This window comes from Oncorhynchus gorbuscha, linkage group LG12, assembly GCF_021184085.1.
Source record: "Oncorhynchus gorbuscha isolate QuinsamMale2020 ecotype Even-year linkage group LG12, OgorEven_v1.0, whole genome shotgun sequence".
Lineage (NCBI taxonomy): Eukaryota > Metazoa > Chordata > Actinopteri > Salmoniformes > Salmonidae > Oncorhynchus > Oncorhynchus gorbuscha.
Genome location: NC_060184.1, coordinates 48,926,163 through 48,949,744, shown reverse-complemented (window position 1 = coordinate 48,949,744; position 23,582 = coordinate 48,926,163). Strand labels below are relative to the sequence as shown.

The 23,582-nt window shown below is 44.6% G+C and overlaps 1 protein-coding gene across 1 annotated transcript in view; it reads left to right on the top strand.

Annotated features, from left to right (window-relative positions):
• Positions 1-23,582, top strand: part of LOC123990387 (disks large-associated protein 1-like) — a 195,581-nt gene that overhangs the window by 147,759 nt on the left and 24,240 nt on the right. The window contains exon 5 of the mRNA XM_046290947.1: positions 20,438-20,498. Within this exon, the coding sequence (XP_046146903.1) occupies positions 20,438-20,498 (61 nt within the window). The remainder of the gene's footprint in view (positions 1-20,437; positions 20,499-23,582) is intronic.

The window sequence follows — 23,582 nt, the reverse complement described above, 5'->3', positions numbered from 1 at the left end:
AGTCAAGCACCCAATCTAACTGGCTAACATTGGCTAGCTTGCTAGCTACTTCCAGACACAAAATGAGAGAACAACCCACTGACCATTTACTCGCCCTAGCTGGTTAGGCTATTTTTATGTTATCCAGAGCATTGGTGACTGTAACTGTGCTTCTGGCAACAATTTAATTATGCTTTTTTGCCAATGTTTACCGGCCATATTCAACGGGTGTTGAGCGTTCGTAAATTCCTCAGTTATTCTGTGCTCTGGCACTCTCAGACGAGAGTGCTCTGAAATCGGAGGAGGTGGCCAGACTGAATTTACAAACACATCCAAAATGGTTACTTGCATAGTGGAGTCTTTTGTTAAGACTTGTAGGTAGCTAGCTAGCTAGGTAAACAATGAACCATAATCTAAACTCATGACATTACAGTAATCCCAATTCATGACCAACCAGGTTCAATGTTAGCTAGCTAACATTAGGCAATAGCTAGCCAAGCAAATGGCTCAGAGAGACAAATTCTAAGATCATACACGTAACGTTGGCTAGAGAGCCAGCCAGCTAACGTTAATGTCCATTGCTTGTGTCCATTGCTCGTGTTACTTAGCCCAAGCAAGTTTCTTCTTATTATTGGTGTCCTTTAGTAGTGGTCTCTTTGCAGCAATTCGACCATGAAGGCCAGATTCATGCAGTCTCCTCTGAACAGTTGATGTTGAGATGTGTCTGTTACTTGAACTCTGTGAAGCATTTTTTGTGGCTGCAGTTAACTCTAATGAACTTATCCTCTACAGCATAGGTAACTCTGGGTCTTCCTTTCCTGTGGCTGTCCTCATGAGAGCTAGTTTCATCATAGCGCTTGATGGTTTTTGCGACTGACTGACCTTCATGTCTTAAAGTAGTGATGGACTGTCGTTTGCTTATTTGAGCTGTTCTTGCCATAATATGGACTTCAGTCTTTTACCAAATAGGGCGATTATTTTAATTTAAACTTTATTTAACGAGGCAAGTCACTGTATACGACCCCTACCTCGTCACCTTTTAACAAGGCACACCTGTTAATTGAAATGCATTCCAGGTGACTACTTCATGAAACTGGTTGAGAGAATGCCAAGAGTGTGCAAAGCTGTCATCAAGGCAAAAAGTAGCTACTTTGAAGAATCTCATATAAAAAATATATTTTGATTTGTTTAACACTTTTTTGGTTACTTCATGATTCCATATGTATCATTTAATAGTTTTGATGTCTTCACCATTATTCTACAAAGTTTTTGATTGTCTTATTGCCTGTTGGTCTACATATTTCATTATAGTGATTGTGTTCCCCATACTCTATATAATCTATATGTTTCTAGATATGTTTTGTGTATTTGATTTATTGATGCAGGTCTCACCTGTAAAAGTATTGATGCAGGGCTCACCCCCTGTTAAAATAAAGGTTAAATCAAATAAGTAAAAGTATACTTGAGTTCTAATTTAATTTGAAAAATTCTCAATAGTGGTAGAGACTGACTCAGATGACCTCTGGGAGCCAACTCCAAAGAGACCACATTCAAGTCCTCCATGTCCTCTAATTTGGCCCTTATCTTAAATAGTTCATTTCTGTGTTGCGAGGCATTGGATCAGCGTTCTCGCCACGTTTCCTGTTAGTACCTGTCACGGTCTTCTTGTGGTGAAGTAGAGGCGGACCAAAATGCAGCGTGGTTGTTATTCATTGTTTTTTAATAAAGGAACTAGACAAGAAATAACTAACAAAACAATAAATGTGCCAAAACCTAAATAGTCCTATCTGGTGCAAACACAGACAGGAACAATCACCCACAAACACACAGTGAAACCCAGGCTACCTAAGTATGATTCTCAATCAGAGACAACTAATGACACCTGCCTCTGATTGAGAACCATACTAGGCCGAAACATAGAAATACCCAAAACCTAGAAACAAACAGACTGCCCACCCAACTCACGCCCTGACCATACTAAATAAATACAAAACAAAGGAAATAAAGGTCAGAACGTGACAGTAGCCCCCCCCCCCAAAGGTGCGGACTCCGGCCGCAAAACCTTGATCTATAAGGGGAGGGTCTGGGTGGTCGTCTGTCTGCGGTGGCGGCTCTGGAGCTGGACGCGGACCCCACTTCACCATTGTCTTAGTGTCTTAGTCCGCCTCATTGTCCGCCTCCGTAGCTCTTTAACCATGGCAACCCCTTTCAATGACCCCACTGGACAGAGGGGCAGCTCGGGACAGAGGTGCAGCTGCTCGGGATAGAGGGGCAGCTGCTCGGGACAGGGGGGCAGCTGTTCGGGACAGAGGGGCAGCTGCTCGGGACAGAGGGGCTCTGGCGCCTCTGGGCTGACTGGCGGCACTGGCGCCTCTGGGCTGACTGGCGGCACTGGCGCCTCTGGGCTGACTGGCGGCACTGGCGCCTCTGGGCTGACTGGCGGCCCCTGGCTGACTGGCAGTACCTTTGATGTAGGGAAGCTTATGATCCATTATGTATGACATTCCTGGGAGTTTGTAAACATTTTTTTTATTACCATAGCATGTTGGTATGTTCTCTCTATAGTTATGTTCTTGAGTATGTATCAATTGACCAATTCGGACACTTGGAGGCTACTTGGGTGCATTTGGGCAAACTCGTGAGGGACACCTGGGAGACTTCATATTAAATATTATGTAGCTCTCTCATTCTTGAACGTATCAGTGTGAAACTTTGCATACACACTGTTTCCCTGTTCTGGACCACATCTACAAGGTATGTTTTTGTTGTTGTTTGTTTGACCTTTTACCAGATCTATTGTGTTATATTCTCCGTCATTCATTTCACATCTCCACAAACGTCCAAGTGTTCCATTTCTAATAATGTCAAGAATATCCATATCCTTGCTTCAGGGCCTGAGCCACAGGCAGTGAGATTTGGGTATGTCATTTTATGCGGATATTGAGATGAAGGGATTGTTTTTTTAACGTTGAAATGTGAAATGAATATGGTTGATTTTTAAGGTTAGGGAAAAGCGCAGCGAAAAGTGACACTTTTTAGGATGTCAATATGAATGAATGTGTTTATGGTTGTAAGTTTGTCTTGCCTTTTAATCAGTATGTGTGTTATTGTTTTTACCATCAAGGACCACATTGCAAACAAGCGTTTCAATTAATACTTTTAAGTAATATCTGTTCTGGTCCACATTGTACATTTTGTTGCAGCATATGTATGTTACCCAAAATGAATTCAATTTTAAAAAAGGACAGAAAGAGAAAAAGAGAGCGAGCGAGTGAGGCAGACAGAGGAGAGAGTGACGTACATAACACAGCTTGTAACTCTGTTATGGAGGATGAGACACACACACACACACACAGGCCTACTGAGTAGCATGTGTTCATTAAAAAATACCTGTTCCAATGGGCCTCTCCAGGATAACGCAACCCCCTTTGAAGTCATGTTGATTGCAGGCAGGCAGGCAGGCTCTGGCATTTGATTGGACACAATAAATATGTTCCTGATCATAATCAGTCTCACAGGGGGTGATCAGTCGGTGAATGGACAGAGACTGTAGAGGGATAGAGGTCCTCCATACGTCCATTTAGATCACGTTTTTTTGTCCCCTCTCTATTTCCTACCTTCCCACTGCCTTTATGTCAACGCTTATTCCTCTTGCCCCACTCTCTCATCCCTTGTCTCACCCCCTTTATCTTCTCTCCTCTCCTGTTCCTCCCTTCCTCTGTCTCCAGCCCTCAGTGCACCAGTCCCTGTGTGCCACTCTTTTGCCCCACGTTCCATCCATCCAAGAATCAGTAACCACGTTGGATTCCCTGTGGTAACCACACTGTTTTATTAAGGAGGGCATACATAATTAAGGAAGACTGGACCTGGAGGGAGAGAGTCACAGGAGAGAAGGAGGATGTGTGTGTACACGTGCGTGTGTGTGCGTGTGTTGCTTGTGCAATGATTGTATGCTGTTGAACTTATATAATGTATCATAGAAAGACGGTAAGCTATTTACTTTTCATATGTTGTATAACACCAATACGTATGAATGGTGGAGTTGTATTTCTGGACCTACACACCACAGCAAATTCTACGGGTGTAAAATCTACACTGAAAGAGTGGGGACCATATACACACTAGAACCAGTGTAAAGCGTTGGTCCCATGTTCCATGAGCTGAAATAAAAGCTGACATTTTCCAATGCGCAAAAAAAAAAAACGTCTCTCAAATGTTGTGTACAAATTTGTTTACATCCCTGTTAGTGAGCATTTTTCCTTTACCAAGATAATCCATCCACGCGACAGGTGTGGAATATCATGAAGCTGGTTAAACAGCATGATCATTACACAGGTGCACCTTGTACTGGGGACAATAAAAGGCCACTCTAAAATGTGCAGTTTTGTCACACAACACAATGCCACAAATATCTCAACTTTTGAAGGAGCATTCAATTGGCATGCTGACGACAGGAATGTCCACCAGGGCTGTTGCCAGATAATTTAATGTCAATTTCTCTACCATAAGCCGCCTCCATCGTCATTTTAGAGAATTTGGCAGTACGTCCAACCGGCCTCATAACTGCAGACCACATGTATGCCATTGTGTGGTTGAGCAGTTTGCTGATGTCAACGTTGTGAACAGAGTGTCCCATGGTGGCAGTAAGGTTATGGTATATGGGCAGGCATAAGCTATGACAATGAACACAATTGCATTTTATCGATTGCAATTTGAAAGCACAAACATACCATGATGATATCCTGAGGCCCATTGTTTTTAAGTTTCAGTATCTGTGGCCAAAACATACATATCTGCATTCCCAGTCATGTGAAATTGATGAACTGTAATGAACTGTAAATCAGTAAAAATCAATGGAATTGTTGCATGTTGCATTGATATTTTTGTTCAGTATATATTTAACACAACATATTTAACCCTACAGGGGCCTGAAACTCATACCTATCACTGTGAACCAAAAACACACCCATCATTATCATATTTCCCAGCATGCTCTATTGCAGGTAGATTTATTTTAATTGTTTCAATATCAACGCTACGCAAATATAAATGACATACATTTTCTAAACTAATCCAATATGTTACTTGGATTTAATGCAACCATTACTGAAATGGTTCCAGTTTACCTACTTTAGGTAGTCTCATAATAGTTTTTCTGATCCTGGCTGTCATTCTGAATGCAGATTGTAGGTGAGCTTTAAATTCTATATGTCAGATATCCCAACTGTGGCTGGATTCCAGTAAGAGTTTATCATCACTTTTACAAGCCAGCACAATGTGACTTGTGGACTGTTAATTATGAGATTCAGGTTACCGTATTAGTGTAAAACTAGGTTTCATGCCATTATTGTGAGATTATCACGCAATTACAAAAAAAGGCTTATACTTGTTCATAAATGGGTTGAAACAGTTACTTTGTGCCTTTAGTTATTGTTCCATAATGCATAAGGTACCATCACAGTGAAACACCCAGTTATGTAGCAATACCATACCTCTACCATAGACCACTTAATAAACTGGTTCAACGCTTCCACTCACAGGTAGCCAAAAATAATTAACTGAAAGCCACGCCCCCACTAAGCCATGTCTCTAGTATAATTATCCAGTGTGCCTTGCCTTTGAAAGTCAAATGTAGAGTTACCACCAATGACTGTATTTGTTAGTGACAGAAACATAGGTCTTGAATTCATTAATTTCTGTCCTGTTGCCTTCACCAAGTTAGTTCCTAGATGAATGTTATCATTGAAATTATATTTATGACAATAAATTACATACCTCACAAGCTCTTATTCTGAGGTTAAGTGTAACCCTAATACAGTACCCTGCCAGTCTTGGTACAGACCACGTCAGGCCTGCAAGTTAATTCCAGTAACTTTAGTAGTGATTAATAAATCGGCTGTGAACTGTCTTGTGGAAGTTTTAAATTAACACAATACCTGTTAGCATAGGTATCAGCTAGAGATGATGTGCAGGAGCTTGCAGGGATTTGTAGTTTTGCACTATGTATACTTTGACTGTAATTAGCATTTTTGAATCTGAGAGTTAATAGATCAGAATATAGTGATGAAAGTCTTGTCTGAGATAGATTTACATTTGTTACCAAAACATTACACCAGGAAAAGCCTACACAAAACACAGCCATTATTTGAAGTCCTTCTAACATTTCCTATTTATGAGTACTATGATACCACCACTGTGGGGCTCTATACCATATGTACATACGAATATAATTGTTCAATTACGAGCCTAGTTGGTTGAGCCACGGAAAAATACAGGAACCTTCCTGCTAGCCAGGATTGGCTGAGATATTGGATGGGATGGAAATGCCGAGAGATGAGTTTGGATTGGTCTGCCATGTAGCATGGTTCTGTCTATAACATAAGCTGCTCAGTATGTGTGGATAATCATTTTCACCACATCTTTTTTTGAAAGATATTATGAAGAACGTAAAAAGTGTTGCTACTGCTCTCAACATTGCTGCCCTGAAGTTAATAGCGCTATCGACAAAGATCAGTGGGGAAAAGATGTGATGGACTACTTTCTGGAGGACGACCGTGGCATGCTGACTCACTCTGACTGAAAGTAAATCCGACGATGGTGAAATCCCTGATTTTGGTAGAAACGTTTTCATTGAATCAAACATTGTAGATTCTTCTGATGACAGTGATGGGGGAGAAACGCAGATCAACAGTGTGATCACGGAAGACGTTGACAGAGTTTTTAAATCAGTGGAATGCCCGGTGTAAGCAGAGAGACGACTGCCAAATGCAGAGAGAATCTAAAAGAGAACACAGAAGGCTGTGGTATAAAACAACAGCCTCCGGAACACTTCTTCAAACTAAGGGCAGCCATGGCGTCCATGACAGAGAGGGAGAAGCGTTCATCCATGTATATGGGTCAAAGTCAATTTCATTGCAAGTTAAAGCATACTATTAGCTAGCTAGCTAACATTAGCTGGCTGGCTCACTAGCGAACGTTGTGTATGATCTGTGTAGTAATATTTTTCGTATCTTAGAAAGACATTCGCATAGCTAGTTATATCCTAATGTTAGCTAGCTAACATTGAAACTAGTTGGTTAAATTTAGCTCCTGCAGATTCATGCATGGTGCATGGTAGTATGAGTTGGGATTATGGTTAATTGTTTATCTAGCTAAACATCAAACATAAGACTGCAAGAACCCATTTCACTGTACCGTTTACACCTTTTGTATTCTGTGCATCTGACAAATACACTTTTTTTGTAATATAGTGTGTGTTTACCAGAGACGGTAATGTGAAGAACACCATGACCTGCACCAAAATCAGATTAGGACATAGGCCAAGGACTACATCAAGTGTAGTTTTGCTACTACTTTCACCACTTTTAGCCTTGAATCTTTGTTTTCTTACGACATTACCTTATTCACTCTGTTTGGCACATGTGAATCCTTAAAGAGATGGGTGGGGCTAAGGCTTAAGAGGGTGGGGCTAAGGCTTAAGAGAGTGTGAACGATGTGAATGGGTGCAGACAAAGAAGAGCTCTCCAGTAGGTGTACCAAAATTCTCATGAACCATTTAAAAAAAAGTGGGGTTACAAGTTAATCAACTATCAAACCTTCCCATTGTTCCTCAACTGCAATGAGATGCTTTGTCTAGCTCTGTGTCTTTACTTTTATCCAATGTGAAAAAATAAATAAAAAGGCCATTTAGGGGCCTTCCAGGTGGTTCAGTGGTCTAAGGCACTGCATCGCAGTTGCTAACTGTGCCACTAGAGATCCTGGTTCAAGGCTAGGCTTTGTCGCAGCTGGCCACAACCGGGAGACCCATAGGGCAGCACACAATTGGCCCAGTGTCCTTCTGGGTTGGGGGAGGGTTTGGCCAGCAGGGATGTCCCTGGGGATGTCCCTGGGGATGTCCCTGGGGATGTCCCTGGGGATGTCCCTGGGGATGTCCCTGGGGATGTCGGCAGAGATGTCCCGGTCCCTGTGGTGGGCCAGGCACAGTGTAAACTGACACTAGTGTATGGTGTTTCTTCTGGACACATTAGTGTGGCGGGCTTCCAGGTTGAGCATGCATTGTGTCAAGAAGCAGTGCAGCTTGGTTGGGATTGTGTTTTGGAGGATGTGTGGTTCTCAACCATATGAGAGTTGTGTCGATGACAAGAGACAGAGAAAAGACTAACTAAAATCTTGAAAATACTGTTTCAAGATGTTCTACATAGGACTGGATCCAGATGGTGGGTCACATACAGTGTATTTAAACCCCTTTGTTACAGCCTTACTCTAAAATTGATTTTTTTTAAATTGGTTTTAGAAACTTACGCTAATTTATAAAAAAATATATATTTTTAAGTGAAATATCACATTTACGTAAGTATTCAGGCCTTTACTCTGTACTTTGTTTAAGCACCTTTGGCAGCAATTACAGCCTCAATTCGTCTTGTTATGACGCTACAAGGTTGGCACACCTGTATTTGGGGAGTTTCTCCCATTCTTCTTCTCTGCAGATCCTCTCAAGCTCTGTCAGGTTGGATGGGAAGCGTCGCTGCACAGCTCTTTTCAGGTATCTCCTCAGAGATGTTCGATAGGGTTCAATTCCTGGCTCTCGCTGGGCCACTCAGGGACATTCAGAGACTTGTCCCAAAGCCACTCCTGCATTTCATCAAGGATCGCTCTGTACTTTGCTTCATTTATCTTTCCCTTGATCCTGACTAGTCACCCAGTCCCCGCTGCTGAAAAACATCAATGCAGCACGATGCTGCCACCACCATGCTTCACCATAGGGATGGTGCCAGGTTTCCTCCAGACGTGAAGCTTGGCATTCAGGCCAAAGAGTTCAATCTTGGTTTCATCAGACCATATAATCTTGTTTCTCATGGTCTGAGAATCTTTGAGTGCCTTTTGGCAAAATCCAAGTGGGCTGTCATGTACCTTCTACTGAGGCGTAGCTTCCATCTGGCCACTCCACCATAAAGGCCAGATTGGTGCAGAGATCGTTGTCCTTCTGTAAGGTTCTCCCATCTCCATAGAGGAACTCTGGAGCTCTGCCAGAGTGACCATCGGGTTCTTGTTGTTCTCCCACGTTTGCTCAGTTTGGCCGGGCAGCCAGCTCTAGGAAGAGTCTTGGTAATTTGAAATTCTTCCATTTAAGTATTATTTATTTTTTATTTCACCTTTATTTAACCAGGTAGGCTAGTTGAGAACAAGTTCTCATTCACAACTGCGACCTGGCCAAGATAAAGCATAGCAGTGTGAATAGACAACAACACAGAGTTACACATGGAGTAAACAATAAACAAGTCAATAACACAGTAGAAAAAAGGGGGAAAAAAGTCTATATACATTGTGTGCAAAAGGCATGAGGAGGTAGGCGAATAATTACAATTTAGCAGATTAACACTGGAGTGATAAATGAACAGATGGTCATGTGCAGGTAGAGATTCTGGTGTGCAAAAGAGCAGAAAAGTAAATAAATAAAAACAGTATGGGGATGAGGTAGATAAATTGGGTGGGCTATTTACCGATGGACTATGTACAGCTGCAGCAATCGATTAGCTGCTCAGATAACAGATGTTTAAAGTTGGTGAGGGAGATAAAAGTCTCCAACTTCAGCGATTTTTGCAATTCGTTCCAGTCACAGGCAGCACAGAACTGGAAGGAAAGGCGGCCAAATTAGGTGTTGGCTTTAGGGATGATCAGTGAGATACACCTGCTGGAGTGCGTGCTACGGGTGGGTGTTGCCATCGTGACCAGTGAACTGAGATACGGCGGACCTTTACCTAGCATGGACTTGTAGATGACCTGGAGCAAGTGGGTCTGGCGACGAGTATATAGCGAGGACCAGCCGATTAGAGCATACAGGTCGCAGTGGTGGGTGGTATATGGTGCTTTAGTAACAAAACGGATGGCACTGTGATAAACTGCATCCAGTTTGCTGAGTAGAGTATTGGAAGCTATTTTGTAGATGACATCGCCGAAGTCGAGGATCGGTAGGGTAGTCAGTTTTACTAGGGTAAGTTTGGCGGCGTAAGTGAAGGAGGCTTTGTTGCAGAATATAAAGCTGTCTCTAGATTTGCTTTTAGATTGAAGATGTTTGATATGAGTCTGAGTACTTATAGATGTCCACATATTCTAGGTCGGAACCATCCAGGGTGGTGATGCTAGTTGGGCGTGCGGGTGCAGGCAGCGAACGGTTGAAAAGCATGCATTTGGTTTTACTAGCGTTTAAGAGCGGAGGCCACGGAAGTAGTGTTGTATGGCATTGAAGCTCGTTTGGAGGTTAGATAGCACAGTGTCCAAGGAAGGGTCAGAAGTATACAGAATGGTGTCGTCTGCATAGAGGTGGATCAGGGAATTGCCCGCAGCAAGAGCAACATCATTGATATATACAGAGAAAAGAGTCGGCCCGAGAATTGAACCCTGTGGTACCCTGAGGACCGGACAACATGCCCTCCGATTTGACACAATGAACTCTGTCTGCAAAGTAGTTGGTGAAACAGGCAAGGCAGTCATTAGAAAAACCGAGGCTAATGAGTCTGCCGATAAGAATATGGTGATTGACAGATTCGAAAGCCTTGGCCAGGTCGATGAAGACAGCTGCACAGTACTGATATCGTTTAGTACCTTGAGCGTGGCTGAGGTGCACCCGTGACCGGCTCGGAAACCAGATTGCACAGCGGAGAAGGTATGGTGGGATTCGAGATGGTCAGTGATCTGTTTGTTGACTAGGCTTTCGAAGACCTTAGATAGGCAGGGCAGGATGGATATAGGTCTGTTACAGTTTGGGTCCAGGGTGTCTCCCCCTTTGAAGAGGGGGATGACTGCATCAGCTTTCCAATCCTTGGGGATCTCAGACGATATGAAAGAGAGGTTGAACAGGCTGGTAATAGGGGTTGCGACAATGGAGGCAGATATCTTCAGAAATAGAGGGTCCAGATTGTCAAGACCAGCTGATTTGTACGGGTCAAGGAGAAGCTGGGGAGGCTTGGGCGAGTAGCTGCGGGGGGGGTACGGACGGAGTTGTTGGCCGAGGTTGGAGTAGCCAGGAGGAAGGCATGGCCAGCCTTTGAGAAATGCTTGTTGAAGTTTTCGATTATTGCGGATTTATCGGTGGTGACCGTGTTACCTAGCCTCAGTGCAGTGGGCAGCTGGAAGGCGGTGCTCTGGTTCTCCATGGACTTTACAGTGTCCCAGAACTTTTTGGAGTTAGAGCTACAGGATGCAAATTTCTGCTTGAAAAAGCTGGCCTTTGATTTCCTGACTGACTGCGTGTATTGGTTCCTGACTTCCCCGAACAGTTGCATGTCGCGGGGACTATTCGATGCTATTGCAGTCCGCCACAGGATGATTTTGTGCTGGTCGAGGGCAGTCAGGTCTGGAGTGAACCAAGAGCTATATCTGTTCTTAGTTCTGCATTTTTTGAATGGAGCATGCTTATCGAAGATGGTGAGGAAGTTACTTTTAAACCTGATGGGGCAAGGCGTTCCTCTCAGGGAACTCCACCCCCCCCGTTCAGCTGAAAAGGTGGCGCAGGGAATTCAAAAATATTCTTTAGAACTATTTAACTTTCACACATTAACAAGTCCAATACCTCAAATGAAAGATAAACACCTAGTTCATCTACCCATCATGTCAGATTTTTTAAATGTTTTACAGCGAAAACACAACATATATTTATGTTAGACCACCACCAAACCAAAGAAAAAACGCAGCCATTTTTTCCAGCCAAAGATAAAATCACAAAAGCAGGATTAGAAATAAATCAATCACTAACCTCTTGAAAATCTTCATCAGATGACAGTCATATGACATGTTACACAGTAGATTTATGTTTTGTTCGATAATATGCATTTTTATATCCACAAATCTCGGTTTACATTGACGTCATGTTCAGAAATTCCTCAAAAATATCCGGAGGAATTATAGAAAGCTACGCCAGATAACAGAAATACTCATCATAAACTTTGACTAATGATACATGTTCTACATATAATGAAAGATACACTGGTTCTTAATGCAACCGCTGTGTCAGATTTTTAAAAATAGTTACGGAAAAAGCCTAACATTGCAATAATCTGAGACGGCGCTCAGACGTAACAATATTTCACAGCCACGTTGGAGTCAACAGAAATACGAAATTACAACATAAATATTCCCTTCCAAAAGATATATTCCTGTCATGTTTTGTCATTTATTATCTTGTCTTGTCCCTGTGCTTCCCATTCTATTCGTTTCCCTCTGCTGGTCTTATTAGGTTCTTTCCCTCTTTCTATCCCTCTCTCTCCCCCTCCCTCTCTCACTCTCTCGCTCTCTCTTCTCTCTATCGTTCCGTTCCTGCTCCCAGCTGTTCCTATTCCCCTAATCAATCATTTAGTCTTCCCACACCTGTTCCCGATCCTTTCCCCTGATTAGAGTCCCTATTTCTTCCTTTGTGTTCCGTTCCTGTCCTGTCGGTTCCTTGTCTAGAATTCACCGTGCTGTGTTTGTGTATCGCCCTGTCGTGTCGTGTTTTCCTCAGATGCTGCGTGGTGAGCAGGTGTCTGAGTCTGTCTGGTTCAAGTGCCTTCCCGAGGCAACCTGCTGTTCACCTGCTGTTCAAGATCGAGTCTCCAGTTTGTCCTCGTCATTTCGAGTGAAAGTTGTGTTTTTTGTTTGTATTTACTTTACTGGATTAAAGACTCTGTTTTCGCCAAGTCGCTTTTGGGTCCTCTTTCACCTGCATGACAGAAGGAACCGACCAAGGAATGGACCCAGCGACTTCAGACGCTCGTTACACTGCCGTCGAGATCCAAGGAGCCATGCTCGGCAGACACGAGCAGGAATTGTCTGCTGCTCGCCATGCCGTGGAGAACCTGGCCGCTCAGGTTTCCGACCTCTCTGGACAGTTCCAGAGTCTACGTCTCGTGCCACCTGTTACTTCCTGGCCTGCCGAGCCTCCAGAACCTAGGGTTAATAACCCACCTTGCTACTCCGGGCAGCCCACTGAGTGCCGCTCCTTTCTCACGCAGTGTGAGATTGTGTTCTCTCTCCAACCCAACACATACTCTAGAGAGAGCTCGGGTTGCTTACGTCATTTCACTCCTTACTGGCCGGGCTCGAGAATGGGGCACAGCTATCTGGGAGGCAAGGGCTGATTGCTCTAACAAGTTCCAGAACTTTAAAGAGGAGATGATTCGGGTTTTTGACCGTTCAGTTTTTGGTAGGGAGGCTTCTAGGGCCCTGGCTTCCTTATGCCAAGGTGAACGGTCCATAACGGATTATTCTATTGAGTTTCGCACTCTTGCTGCCTCTAGTGAGTGGAACGAGCCGGCGCTGCTCGCTCGTTTTCTGGAGGGACTCCACGCAGTGGTTAAGGATGAGATTCTCTCCCGGGAGGTTCCTTCAGATGTGGACTCTTTGATTGCTCTCGCCATCCGCATAGAACGACGGGTAGATCTTCGTCACCGGGCTCGTGGAAGAGAGCTCGCATCAACGGTGTTTCCCTGCTCCGCATCGCAACCATCTCCCTCCTCTGGCTCAGAGTCTGAGCCCATGCAGCTGGGAGGGATTCGCATCTCGACTAAGGAGAGGGAACGGAGGATCACCAACCGCCTGTGCCTCTATTGCGGAGTTGCTGGACATTTTGTTAATTCATGTCCAGTAAAAGCCAGAGCTCATCTGTAAGCGGAGGGCTACAGGTGAGCGCAACTACTCAAGTCTCTCCATCAAAATCCTGTACTACTTTGTCGGTCCATCTACGCTGGACCGGTTCGGGTGCTACATGTAGTGCCTTGATAGACTCTGGGGCTGAGGGTTGTTTCATGGACGAAGCATGGGTTCGGAAACATGACATTCCTTTCAGAGAGTTAGAGAAGCCTACGCCCATGTTCGCCTTAGATGGTAGTCATCTTCCCAGTATCAGATTTGAGACACTACCTTTAACCCTCACAGTATCTGGTAACCACAGTGAGACTATTTCTTTTTTGATTTTTCGTTCACCGTTTACACCTGTTGTTTTGGGTCATCCCTGGCTAGTATGTCATAATCCTTCTATTAATTGGTCTAGTAATTCTATCCTATCCTGGAACGTTTCTTGTCATGTGAAGTGTTTAATGTCTGCCATCCCTCCCGTTTCTTCTGTCCCTACTTCTCAGGAGGAACCTGGCGATTTGACAGGAGTGCCGGAGGAATATCATGATCTGCGCACGGTCTTCAGTCGGTCCCGAGCCAACTCCCTTCCTCCTCACCGGTCGTATGATTGTAGTATTGATCTCCTTCCGGGGACCACTCCTCCTCGGGGTAGACTATACTCTCTGTCGGCTCCCGAACGTAAGGCTCTCGAGGATTATTTGTCTGTGTCTCTTGACGCCGGTACCATAGTGCCTTCTTCCTCTCCGGCCGGGCGGGGTTCTTTTTGTTAAGAAGAAGGACGGTACTCTGCGCCCCTGCGTGGATTATCGAGGGCTGAATGACATAACGGTTAAGAATCGTTATCCGCTTCCCCTTATGTCATCAGCCTTCGAGATTCTGCAGGGAGCCAGGTGCTTTACTAAGTTGGACCTTCGTAACGCTTACCATCTCGTGCGCATCAGAGAGGGGGACGAGTGGAAAACGGCGTTTAACACTCCGTTAGGGCATTTTGAGTACCGGGTTCTGCCGTTTGGTCTCGCCAATGCGCCAGCTGTTTTTCAGGCATTAGTTAATGATGTTCTGAGAGACATGCTGAACATCTTTGTTTTTGTCTATCTTGACGATATCCTGATTTTTTCTCCGTCACTCGAGATTCATGTTCAGCACGTTCGACGTGTTCTACAGCGCCTTTTAGAGAATTGTCTCTACGTAAAGTCTGAGAAGTGCTCTTTTCATGTCTCCTCCGTTACTTTTCTCGGTTCTGTTATTTCCGCTGAAGGCATTCAGATGGATTCCGCTAAGGTCCAAGCTGTCAGTGATTGGCCCGTTCCAAGGTCACGTGTCGAGTTGCAGCGCTTTTTAGGTTTCGCTAATTTCTATCGGCGTTTCATTCGTAATTTCGGTCAAGTTGCTGCCCCTCTCACAGCTCTTACTTCTGTCAAGACGTGTTTTAAGTGGTCCGGTTCCGCCCAGGAGCTTTTGATCTTCTAAAAGAACGTTTTACGTCCGCTCCTATCCTCGTTACTCCTGACGTCACTAGACAATTCATTGTCGAGGTTGACGCTTCAGAGGTAGGCGTGGGAGCCATTCTATCCCAGCGCTTCCAGTCTGACGATAAGGTTCATCCTTGCGCTTATTTTTCTCATCGCCTGTCGCCATCTGAGCGCAACTATGATGTGGGTAACCGTGAACTGCTCGCCATCCGCTTAGCCCTAGGCGAATGGCGACAGTGGTTGGAGGGGGCGACCGTTCCTTTTGTCGTTTGGACAGACCATAAGAACCTTGAGTACATCCGTTCTGCCAAACGACTTAATGCCCGTCAAGCTCGTTGGGCGTTGTTTTTCGCTCGTTTCGAGTTTGTGATTTCTTACCGTCCGGGTAGCAAGAACACCAAGCCTGATGCCTTATCCCGTCTGTTTAGTTCTTCTGTGGCTTCTACTGATCCCGAGGGGATTCTTCCTTATGGGCGTGTTGTCGGGTTAACAGTCTGGGGAATTGAAAGACAGGTTAAGCAAGCACTCACGCACACTGCGTCGCCGCGCGCTTGTCCTAGTAACCTCCTTTTCGTTCCTGTTTCCACTCGTCTGGCTGTTCTTCAGTGGGCTCACTCTGCCAAGTTAGCTGGTCATCCCGGTGTTCGAGGCACTCTTGCGTCTATTCGCCAGCGCTTTTGGTGGCCGACTCAGGAGCGTGACACGCGCCGTTTCGTGGCTGCTTGTTCGGACTGCGCGCAGACTAAGTCGGGTAACTCTCCTCCTGCCGGTCGTCTCAGACCGCTCCCCATTCCTTCTCGACCATGGTCTCACATCGCCCTAGACTTCATTACCGGTCTGCCTTTGTCTGCGGGGAAGACTGTGATTCTTACGGTTGTCGATAGGTTCTCTAAGGCGGCACATTTCATTCCCCTCGCTAAACTTCCTTCCGCTAAGGAGACGGCACAAATCATTATCGAGAATGTATTCAGAATTCATGGCCTCCCGTTAGACGCCGTTTCAGACAGAGGCCCGCAATTCACGTCACAGTTTTGGAGGGAGTTCTGTCGTTTGATTGGTGCGTCCGTCAGTCTCTCTTCCGGGTTTCATCCCCAGTCTAACGGTCAAGCAGAGAGGGCCAATCAGACGATTGGTCGCATACTACGCAGCCTTTCTTTCAGAAACCCTGCGTCTTGGGCAGAACAGCTCCCCTGGGCAGAATACGCTCACAATTCGCTTCCTTCGTCTGCTACCGGGTTATCTCCGTTTCAGAGTAGTCTGGGTTACCAGCCTCCTCTGTTCTCATCCCAGCTTGCCGAGTCCAGCGTTCCCTCCGCTCAAGCGTTTGTCCAACGTTGTGAGCGCACCTGGAGGAGGGTGAGGTCTGCACTTTGCCGTTACAGGGCACAGACTGTGAGAGCCGCCAATAAACGCAGGATTAAGAGTCCAAGGTATTGTTGCGGCCAGAGAGTGTGGCTTTCCACTCGCAACCTTCCTCTTACGACAGCTTCTCGTAAGTTGACTCCGCGGTTCATTGGTCCGTTCCGTGTCTCCCAGGTCGTCAATCCTGTCGCTGTGCGACTGCTTCTTCCGCGACATCTTCGTCGCGTCCATCCTGTCTTCCATGTCTCCTGTGTTAAGCCCTTTCTTCGCACCCCGTTCGTCTTCCCTCCCCCTCCCGTCCTTGTCGAGAGCGCACCTATTTACAAGGTACATAAGATCATGGACATGCGTTCTCGGGGACGGGGTCACCAATACTTAGTGGATTGGGAGGGTTACGGTCCTGAGGAGAGGAGTTGGGTTCCGTCTCGGGACGTGCTGGACCGTTCACTCATTGATGATTTCCTCCGTTGCCGCCAGGATTCCTCCTCGAGTGCGCCAGGAGGCGCTCGGTGAGTGGGGGGTACTGTCATGTTTTGTCATTTATTATCTTGTCTTGTCCCTGTGCTTCCCATTCTATTCGTTTCCCTCTGCTGGTCTTATTAGGTTCTTTCCCTCTTTCTATCCCTCTCTCTCCCCCTCCCTCTCTCACTCTCTCGCTCTCTCTTCTCTCTATCGTTCCGTTCCTGCTCCCAGCTGTTCCTATTCCCCTAATCAATCATTTAGTCTTCCCACACCTGTTCCCGATCCTTTCCCCTGATTAGAGTCCCTATTTCTTCCTTTGTGTTCCGTTCCTGTCCTGTCGGTTCCTTGTCTAGAATTCACCGTGCTGTGTTTGTGTATCGCCCTGTCGTGTCGTGTTTTCCTCAGATGCTGCGTGGTGAGCAGGTGTCTGAGTCTGTCTGGTTCAAGTGCCTTCCCGAGGCAACCTGCTGTTCACCTGCTGTTCAAGATCGAGTCTCCAGTTTGTCCTCGTCATTTCGAGTGAAAGTTGTGTTTTTTGTTTGTATTTACTTTACTGGATTAAAGACTCTGTTTTCGCCAAGTCGCTTTTGGGTCCTCTTTCACCTGCATGACAATTCCAGGTCGAATAAACTGGTCAAACTAAGTACAGAATCAATCTTCAGGATGTTATAATCATATATATCCAATAACGTTCCAACCGGATCATTCGTTTTCATCTGGGGCTGATTGGAACAGCTGTAGCACCCACAGAGAAATGCGCCACAGCAAAATGGCATTCTGTTGCGACACCGACTTTTTCCCCTCCCATTAGGTCAAAGTTCACAGCAAATGCTCCATTACACTTTCTACTGAATGAGGACATCTAGTGGAAGGCGTAGGAAGTGCTTCCAGATCCATATCTTGTTGGGAAAGGAGGGGGCGATGACGTCAAAGTTGCCCCAACTTTCAGAATTTCAAAACTTGTTTGGAAGATTGCCTGCCCTATGAGTTCTGTTATACTCACAGACATAATTCAAACAGTTTTAGAAACTTCAGAGTGTTTTCTGTCAAATGGTAATAATAATATGCATATATTAGCAATCTAGGACAGAGTTTGATGCAGTTCACTATGGGCACGCAATTCATCCAAAGTGAAAATACTGCCCCATATCCCCAACAAGTTTAAAGAATGACCGGGCATCCTCAACTGACGGGATGAGGTCAATATCCTTCCAGGATACCCGGGCCAGGTCGATTAGAAAGGCCTGCTCGCAGAAGTGTTTTAGGGAGCGTTTGACAGTGATGAGGGGTGGTCATTTGACTGCGGACCCGCAGCGGATGAAGGAGGCCATTGTGTTCTTGGGGACATTCAATGCTGCAGAAATGTTTTGGTACCCTTCCCCAGATCTGTTTCTCGACACAACCCTGTCTCGGAGCTCTACGGACAATTCCTTCAACCTCATTGCTTGATTTTTGTTCTGACATGCACTGTCAACTGTGGGACCTTCTATAGACAGGTGTGTCTTTCCAAATCATGTCCAATCAATTGAATTTACCACAGGTGGACTCCAATCAAGTTGTAGAAACAGCTCAAGGATGATCAATGAAAACAGGATGCACCTGAGCTCAATTTTGAGTCTCATATCAAAGGGTCTGAAAACTTATGTAAATAACGTATTTCTTCTTTTTTTATATACATTTGCAAAGATAAAAACCAATTAAAAACTGTTTTCACTCCGTCATTTTGGGGTTTTGTGTGTAGCAGGATGAGGAAAAACATTTTAATACATTTTAGAATAAGCCTGTAATGTAACAAAATGTTGAAAAACTCAAAGATTCTGAATACTTTCCAAATGCACTGTATATACTGGACATCTCCATATGGCATGTCTCTTGTGATGCAGTTAACAGTGTCCCCATTGAAAGTTGTGCCCCTGATCTTCGCCATTGATGGATAGGGTTAACTTTTAATTTTATTTCCTGACACCTTACGGTCAAATTTTGGCACCAGTAGGGTAGCTATCTAGCTATATAAACCACACTCTTCTGCAAACACCCCTCCTCCGATGTTGTTTACAAGGCGGTACTTCTTTAAATGAAGTAAACATGTTACCATTTGTGTATTATAATGAGAGTTAAGGGGATGTCACCTTGTCCCCTTAATAATGAATTCAAGTGTTTGACATGGGGAGAGGAAAGTACATTTATGATAAAATTTTGTCAATGTACAAGCAAAAGTCATTTTTTATACTTTGATCTGAGTTCTTTCAAATATCATCCAACTTCATGAAAAACATGGTTTTGACTCTTAATGACATTTAAAGAACTTGTTTTTGTTTGAAACATATTCACTTAGGATCTCACTTGGTTGATCCAAGATAAAGGAAGTGGATGAATGCGACAACCATGTCTCTGTCACTAACAAATATAGTCATGGTTGCTAAACTACACAATTTACTTGAAAGGTAAGGTACAATGGGAAATATTCAAATAAGGTTTTACACTAAGCAATGTGTTAATTTAACACTGGTTCCTGTGTGTATATGGAATGTGCCGCACACACACACACCAACAACACACACACACACACACAGGTGTGAAAGTGCTGAGTGATTTCCCTCCTGCTTCGTGACTGCAGGTTAGGGCTAATGAGCTCACCCTTCAGATTCCTCTGAGGGAGAGCTGTGTGTGTGTGTGTGTGTGTGTGTGTGTGTGTGTGTGTGTGTGTGTGTGTGTGTGTGTGTGTGTGTGTGTGTGTGTGTGTGTGTGTGTGTGTGTGTGTGTGTGTGTGTGTGTGTGTGTGTGTGTGTGTGTGTGTGTGTGTGTGTGTGTGTGTGTGTGTTTGAACCTCTATTCCACCTTCTTCGCACACACTGCTTTTCATCTCCCCACTACTTAAATGCATCAGAGCTTGCCCAGGTCCTTTTTTTCTCCACTCTGTCAAGCGAATCAAAAGATATTCCAAGGACACTCAAAGCTTATGTGAGTATTAAACAATGTGCTCGTTGATTAGATGTGGGATGGTCCTGAAGCGATTGAATATTCAGAAAGAGTGCTCTACTTCTCTCTACTCTTTCTATACACACACACCAGAGGAGGCTGGAGGAAGGGGTATAGGAGGATGTGCTCATCATAATGACTAGAATGGAATCAAACACATGGAAACAATAGGTCTGACTCCCTTCCATTTATTCCATTACACTAAGCCCATCTACATCTCATCCCACCAGCCTCCTCTGACACACACACACACACACACACACACACACACACACACACACACACACACACACACACACACACACACACACACACACACACACACACACACACACACACACACACACACACACACACACACACACACACACACAGCCTCTCCTGTTGTCTCTCTCCTCATTCTTTCTCTCATGCATCCATAAACATACACGCTTTCAATAAACATACACTCTTTCCTGGGGGATAAGTTGTGAAGGCTCTCTCTCTGTCTGTCTGTCTGTCTTCAGTTGTTCTTCCTCTGGCTCTCTCTCATGAGCGTATTTTCTCCCCCAACTTCTCTCCCTCTTTCTCTGCAGGATCTCCACCGAGTCGCACTCTCCCAAGCTGCAGATCCGGAGCCACAGCTACCTGCGTGCGGTGAGTGAGGTTTCCATCAATAGAAGCCTGGACAGCTTGGACCCGGCAGGGCTGCTGGCCTCGCCCAAATTCCGCTCGCGAAACGAGAGCTACATGAGAGCCATGCGCACCATTAGCCAGGTTGGTGGCCCTGGGGGTGCATACCTCCCCCTGCTCCATCCCCTAACCGGCTCCTGTCTTTTCTTACACCCAAAGGCCATGCAAGGGGGAGGAAAAACCAACCCCAAATCATCCATCGAAAAAGCTAACAACTCCAAACCAACCTCATACCAACACCAAATCAAACCCTATCCAACCCCTAATCAACTATCAGACAACCGTCCAGCAACCATCCCATCTGAGCGGCTATTTAAACCAAACCATCTCCAAACATTCAGGTGTTGTGTCCTTCAGGTCTAATGATCAGAGTCAAATTCACGGTGCTAATTAGCCTACAAGAAATGCAGCCCTCCTTTTCCCTGATCCCTCCATCATCCTATCTGTCTGTTAATTCCTCCTCTGTAGACTCCAACGACGTATAGAGAAATACTCAAATGAGGTCTTTCTCATTAGAGCTGAAACAACGTTTTCATTTTCAACAGCCAGAAAACACACTGCAGGAATGTACATGTATTTAGTACAGAAGTCCGGTAAAGGGAGGACAACTCATTGTAATGTCTGGAATGGGAATCAATGGAATGTGTTTGATGTGTTTAATATAGTTCCATTCACTTAGCCTCCACACCAGCTACCACCTGTCCTTAACAGATCAGCTAATTCCCAATGCTCTGCATCATGTAATGGAGCACACATAGCCTTCTGCTAGCATACTTTACAATACAACAGCACAACAGATGCTTAACTCTCACGGCACACCTTAGAAAACGAGCGTGATGTATGTCTTACGCCACCAGTAATGCTTCACAGCCATTGTTTAAAAGCATTTACTGCCATGTACACTGGCACACTTCAGAGGTCGATACAAGCGGGTGAGAGAGAGAGATGGGAGAATTAGGAGCACACCTAATATCACACATAAAACCGGTAAATTACACCAGATATGACAGACTGACCCAAGCCCCCGCCCCCCTATTGCACCATAGATACTGGAGACTGAGGCGGGGGGTCTATAGAAAGGGGGGGGGGGTCTGAGGCAGGGGGGGGGGGGGGGGGGCTGAGGATCTGTGGCTCCGTCCAATCTATACATTTATATATCTACCACACAATCTGTCTTCTTATCACATTGCATACTGTATCTACCACACATGTTCTGCAGCCCTCTCTCTCCAATCACCTGCCCCCAATCCAACATGTTGTCTCAAGCACACAGTCTCAATGTCTTTTTCCCTCCTCTCCTTCAAATCCTGCCCAACCCACAGTCACAATTCTCCTAGCTAACCATCATCTACCATACTAGAGGAGTCGAATGAACTATGGGACCTCTTTCTAGAGTGCCTGGTTAAATTGTGCATAAGACTATTTATGTAATCTCTTAATATATATACAGTACCAGTCAAAAGTTTGGACACATCTACTCTTTGAAGAGTTTGTCTTTATTTGTACTATTTTCTACATTGTAGAATAATAGTGAAGACATCAAATTTATGAAATAACACATATGGAATCAAAAAAGTGGTAAACAAATCAAAATATATTTTATATATGAGATTCTTCAAAATAGCCACCCCTTTGCCTTGATGACAGCTTTGCACACTTTTCTCTCAACCAGCTTCACCTGGAATGCTTTTCCAACCGTTTTGAAGGAGTTCCCACGTATGCATATCCAGGCTGTATCTCAACTGGGCGTGACTGGGAGTCCCATGGGGCGGAGCACAATTGGCCTAGCTTCGTCCGGGTTTGGCCGGTGTAAACAGTCATTGCAAATACGAATTTGTTCTTAACTGACTAGCCTAGTTAAAAAAAAATAAAAAAAATTAAAATTATATGCTGAGCACTTGTTGGCAGCTTATCCTTCACTCTGCAGTCCAACTCATTCCAAACCATCTCAACTGGGTTGAGGTCGGGTGATTGTGGAGGACAGGTATATTGATGCAGCACTCCATCACTCTAATTCTTGGTCAAATAGCCCTTACACAGTCTGGAGGTGTGTTTTGGGTCATTGTCCTGTTGAAAAACAAATGACAGTCCCACTAAGCGCAAACCAGATGGGATGTGGTATCGCTGCAGAATGATGTGGTAGCCATGCTAGTTCTAAATAAATCACTGACAGTGTCACCAGCAAAGCACCCTTACACCATCACATCTCCTTCTCCTCCATGCTTCACGGTGGGAACCACACATGCGGAGATCATCCGCTCACCTACTCTGCGTCTCACAAAGACATGGCGGTTGGAACCAAAAATCTCAAATTTGGACTCAACAACACCAAAGGACAGATTTCCACTGGTCTAATGTCAATTGCTTGTGTTTCTTGGCCCAAGCAAGTCTCTTCTTCTTATAAATAAAGGTAAAAAATTGGTGTCCTTTAGTAGTGGTCTCTCTGCAGCAATTCAACCATGAAGGCCTGATTGACGCTGAACAGTTGATATTGAGATGTATCTGTTACTTGAACTCCATGAAGCATTTATTTGGGCTGCAATCTGAGGTGCAATAAACTCTAAAGAACTTATCCTCTGCAGCAAAGGTAACTCTGGGTCTTATTTTCCTGTGGCAGTCCTCATGAGTGCTAGTTTCATCATAGCACTTGATGTTTTTTGCGGATTGACTGACCTTCATATCTTTAAGTAATGATGGTATGTCATTTCTCTTTGCTCATTTGAGCTTTCTTGCCATAATATGGACTTGGTCTTTTACCAAATAGGGCTGTCCTCGATATACTAATCCTGATTGGCTCAAATGCATTAGGAAGAAAATAAATTCCACAAATGAACTTTTAACAAGACACACCTGTTAATTGAAATGCATTCCATGTGACTACCTAATGAAGCTGGTTGAGAGAATGCCAAAAGTGTGCAAAGCTGTCATCAAGGCAAAGGGTGGCTACTTTGAAGAATCTCATCTCAAAATATATTTTGATTTGTTTAACACTTTTTTGGCTACTACATGATTCCATATGTATTATTTAATAGTTTTGATGTCATCACC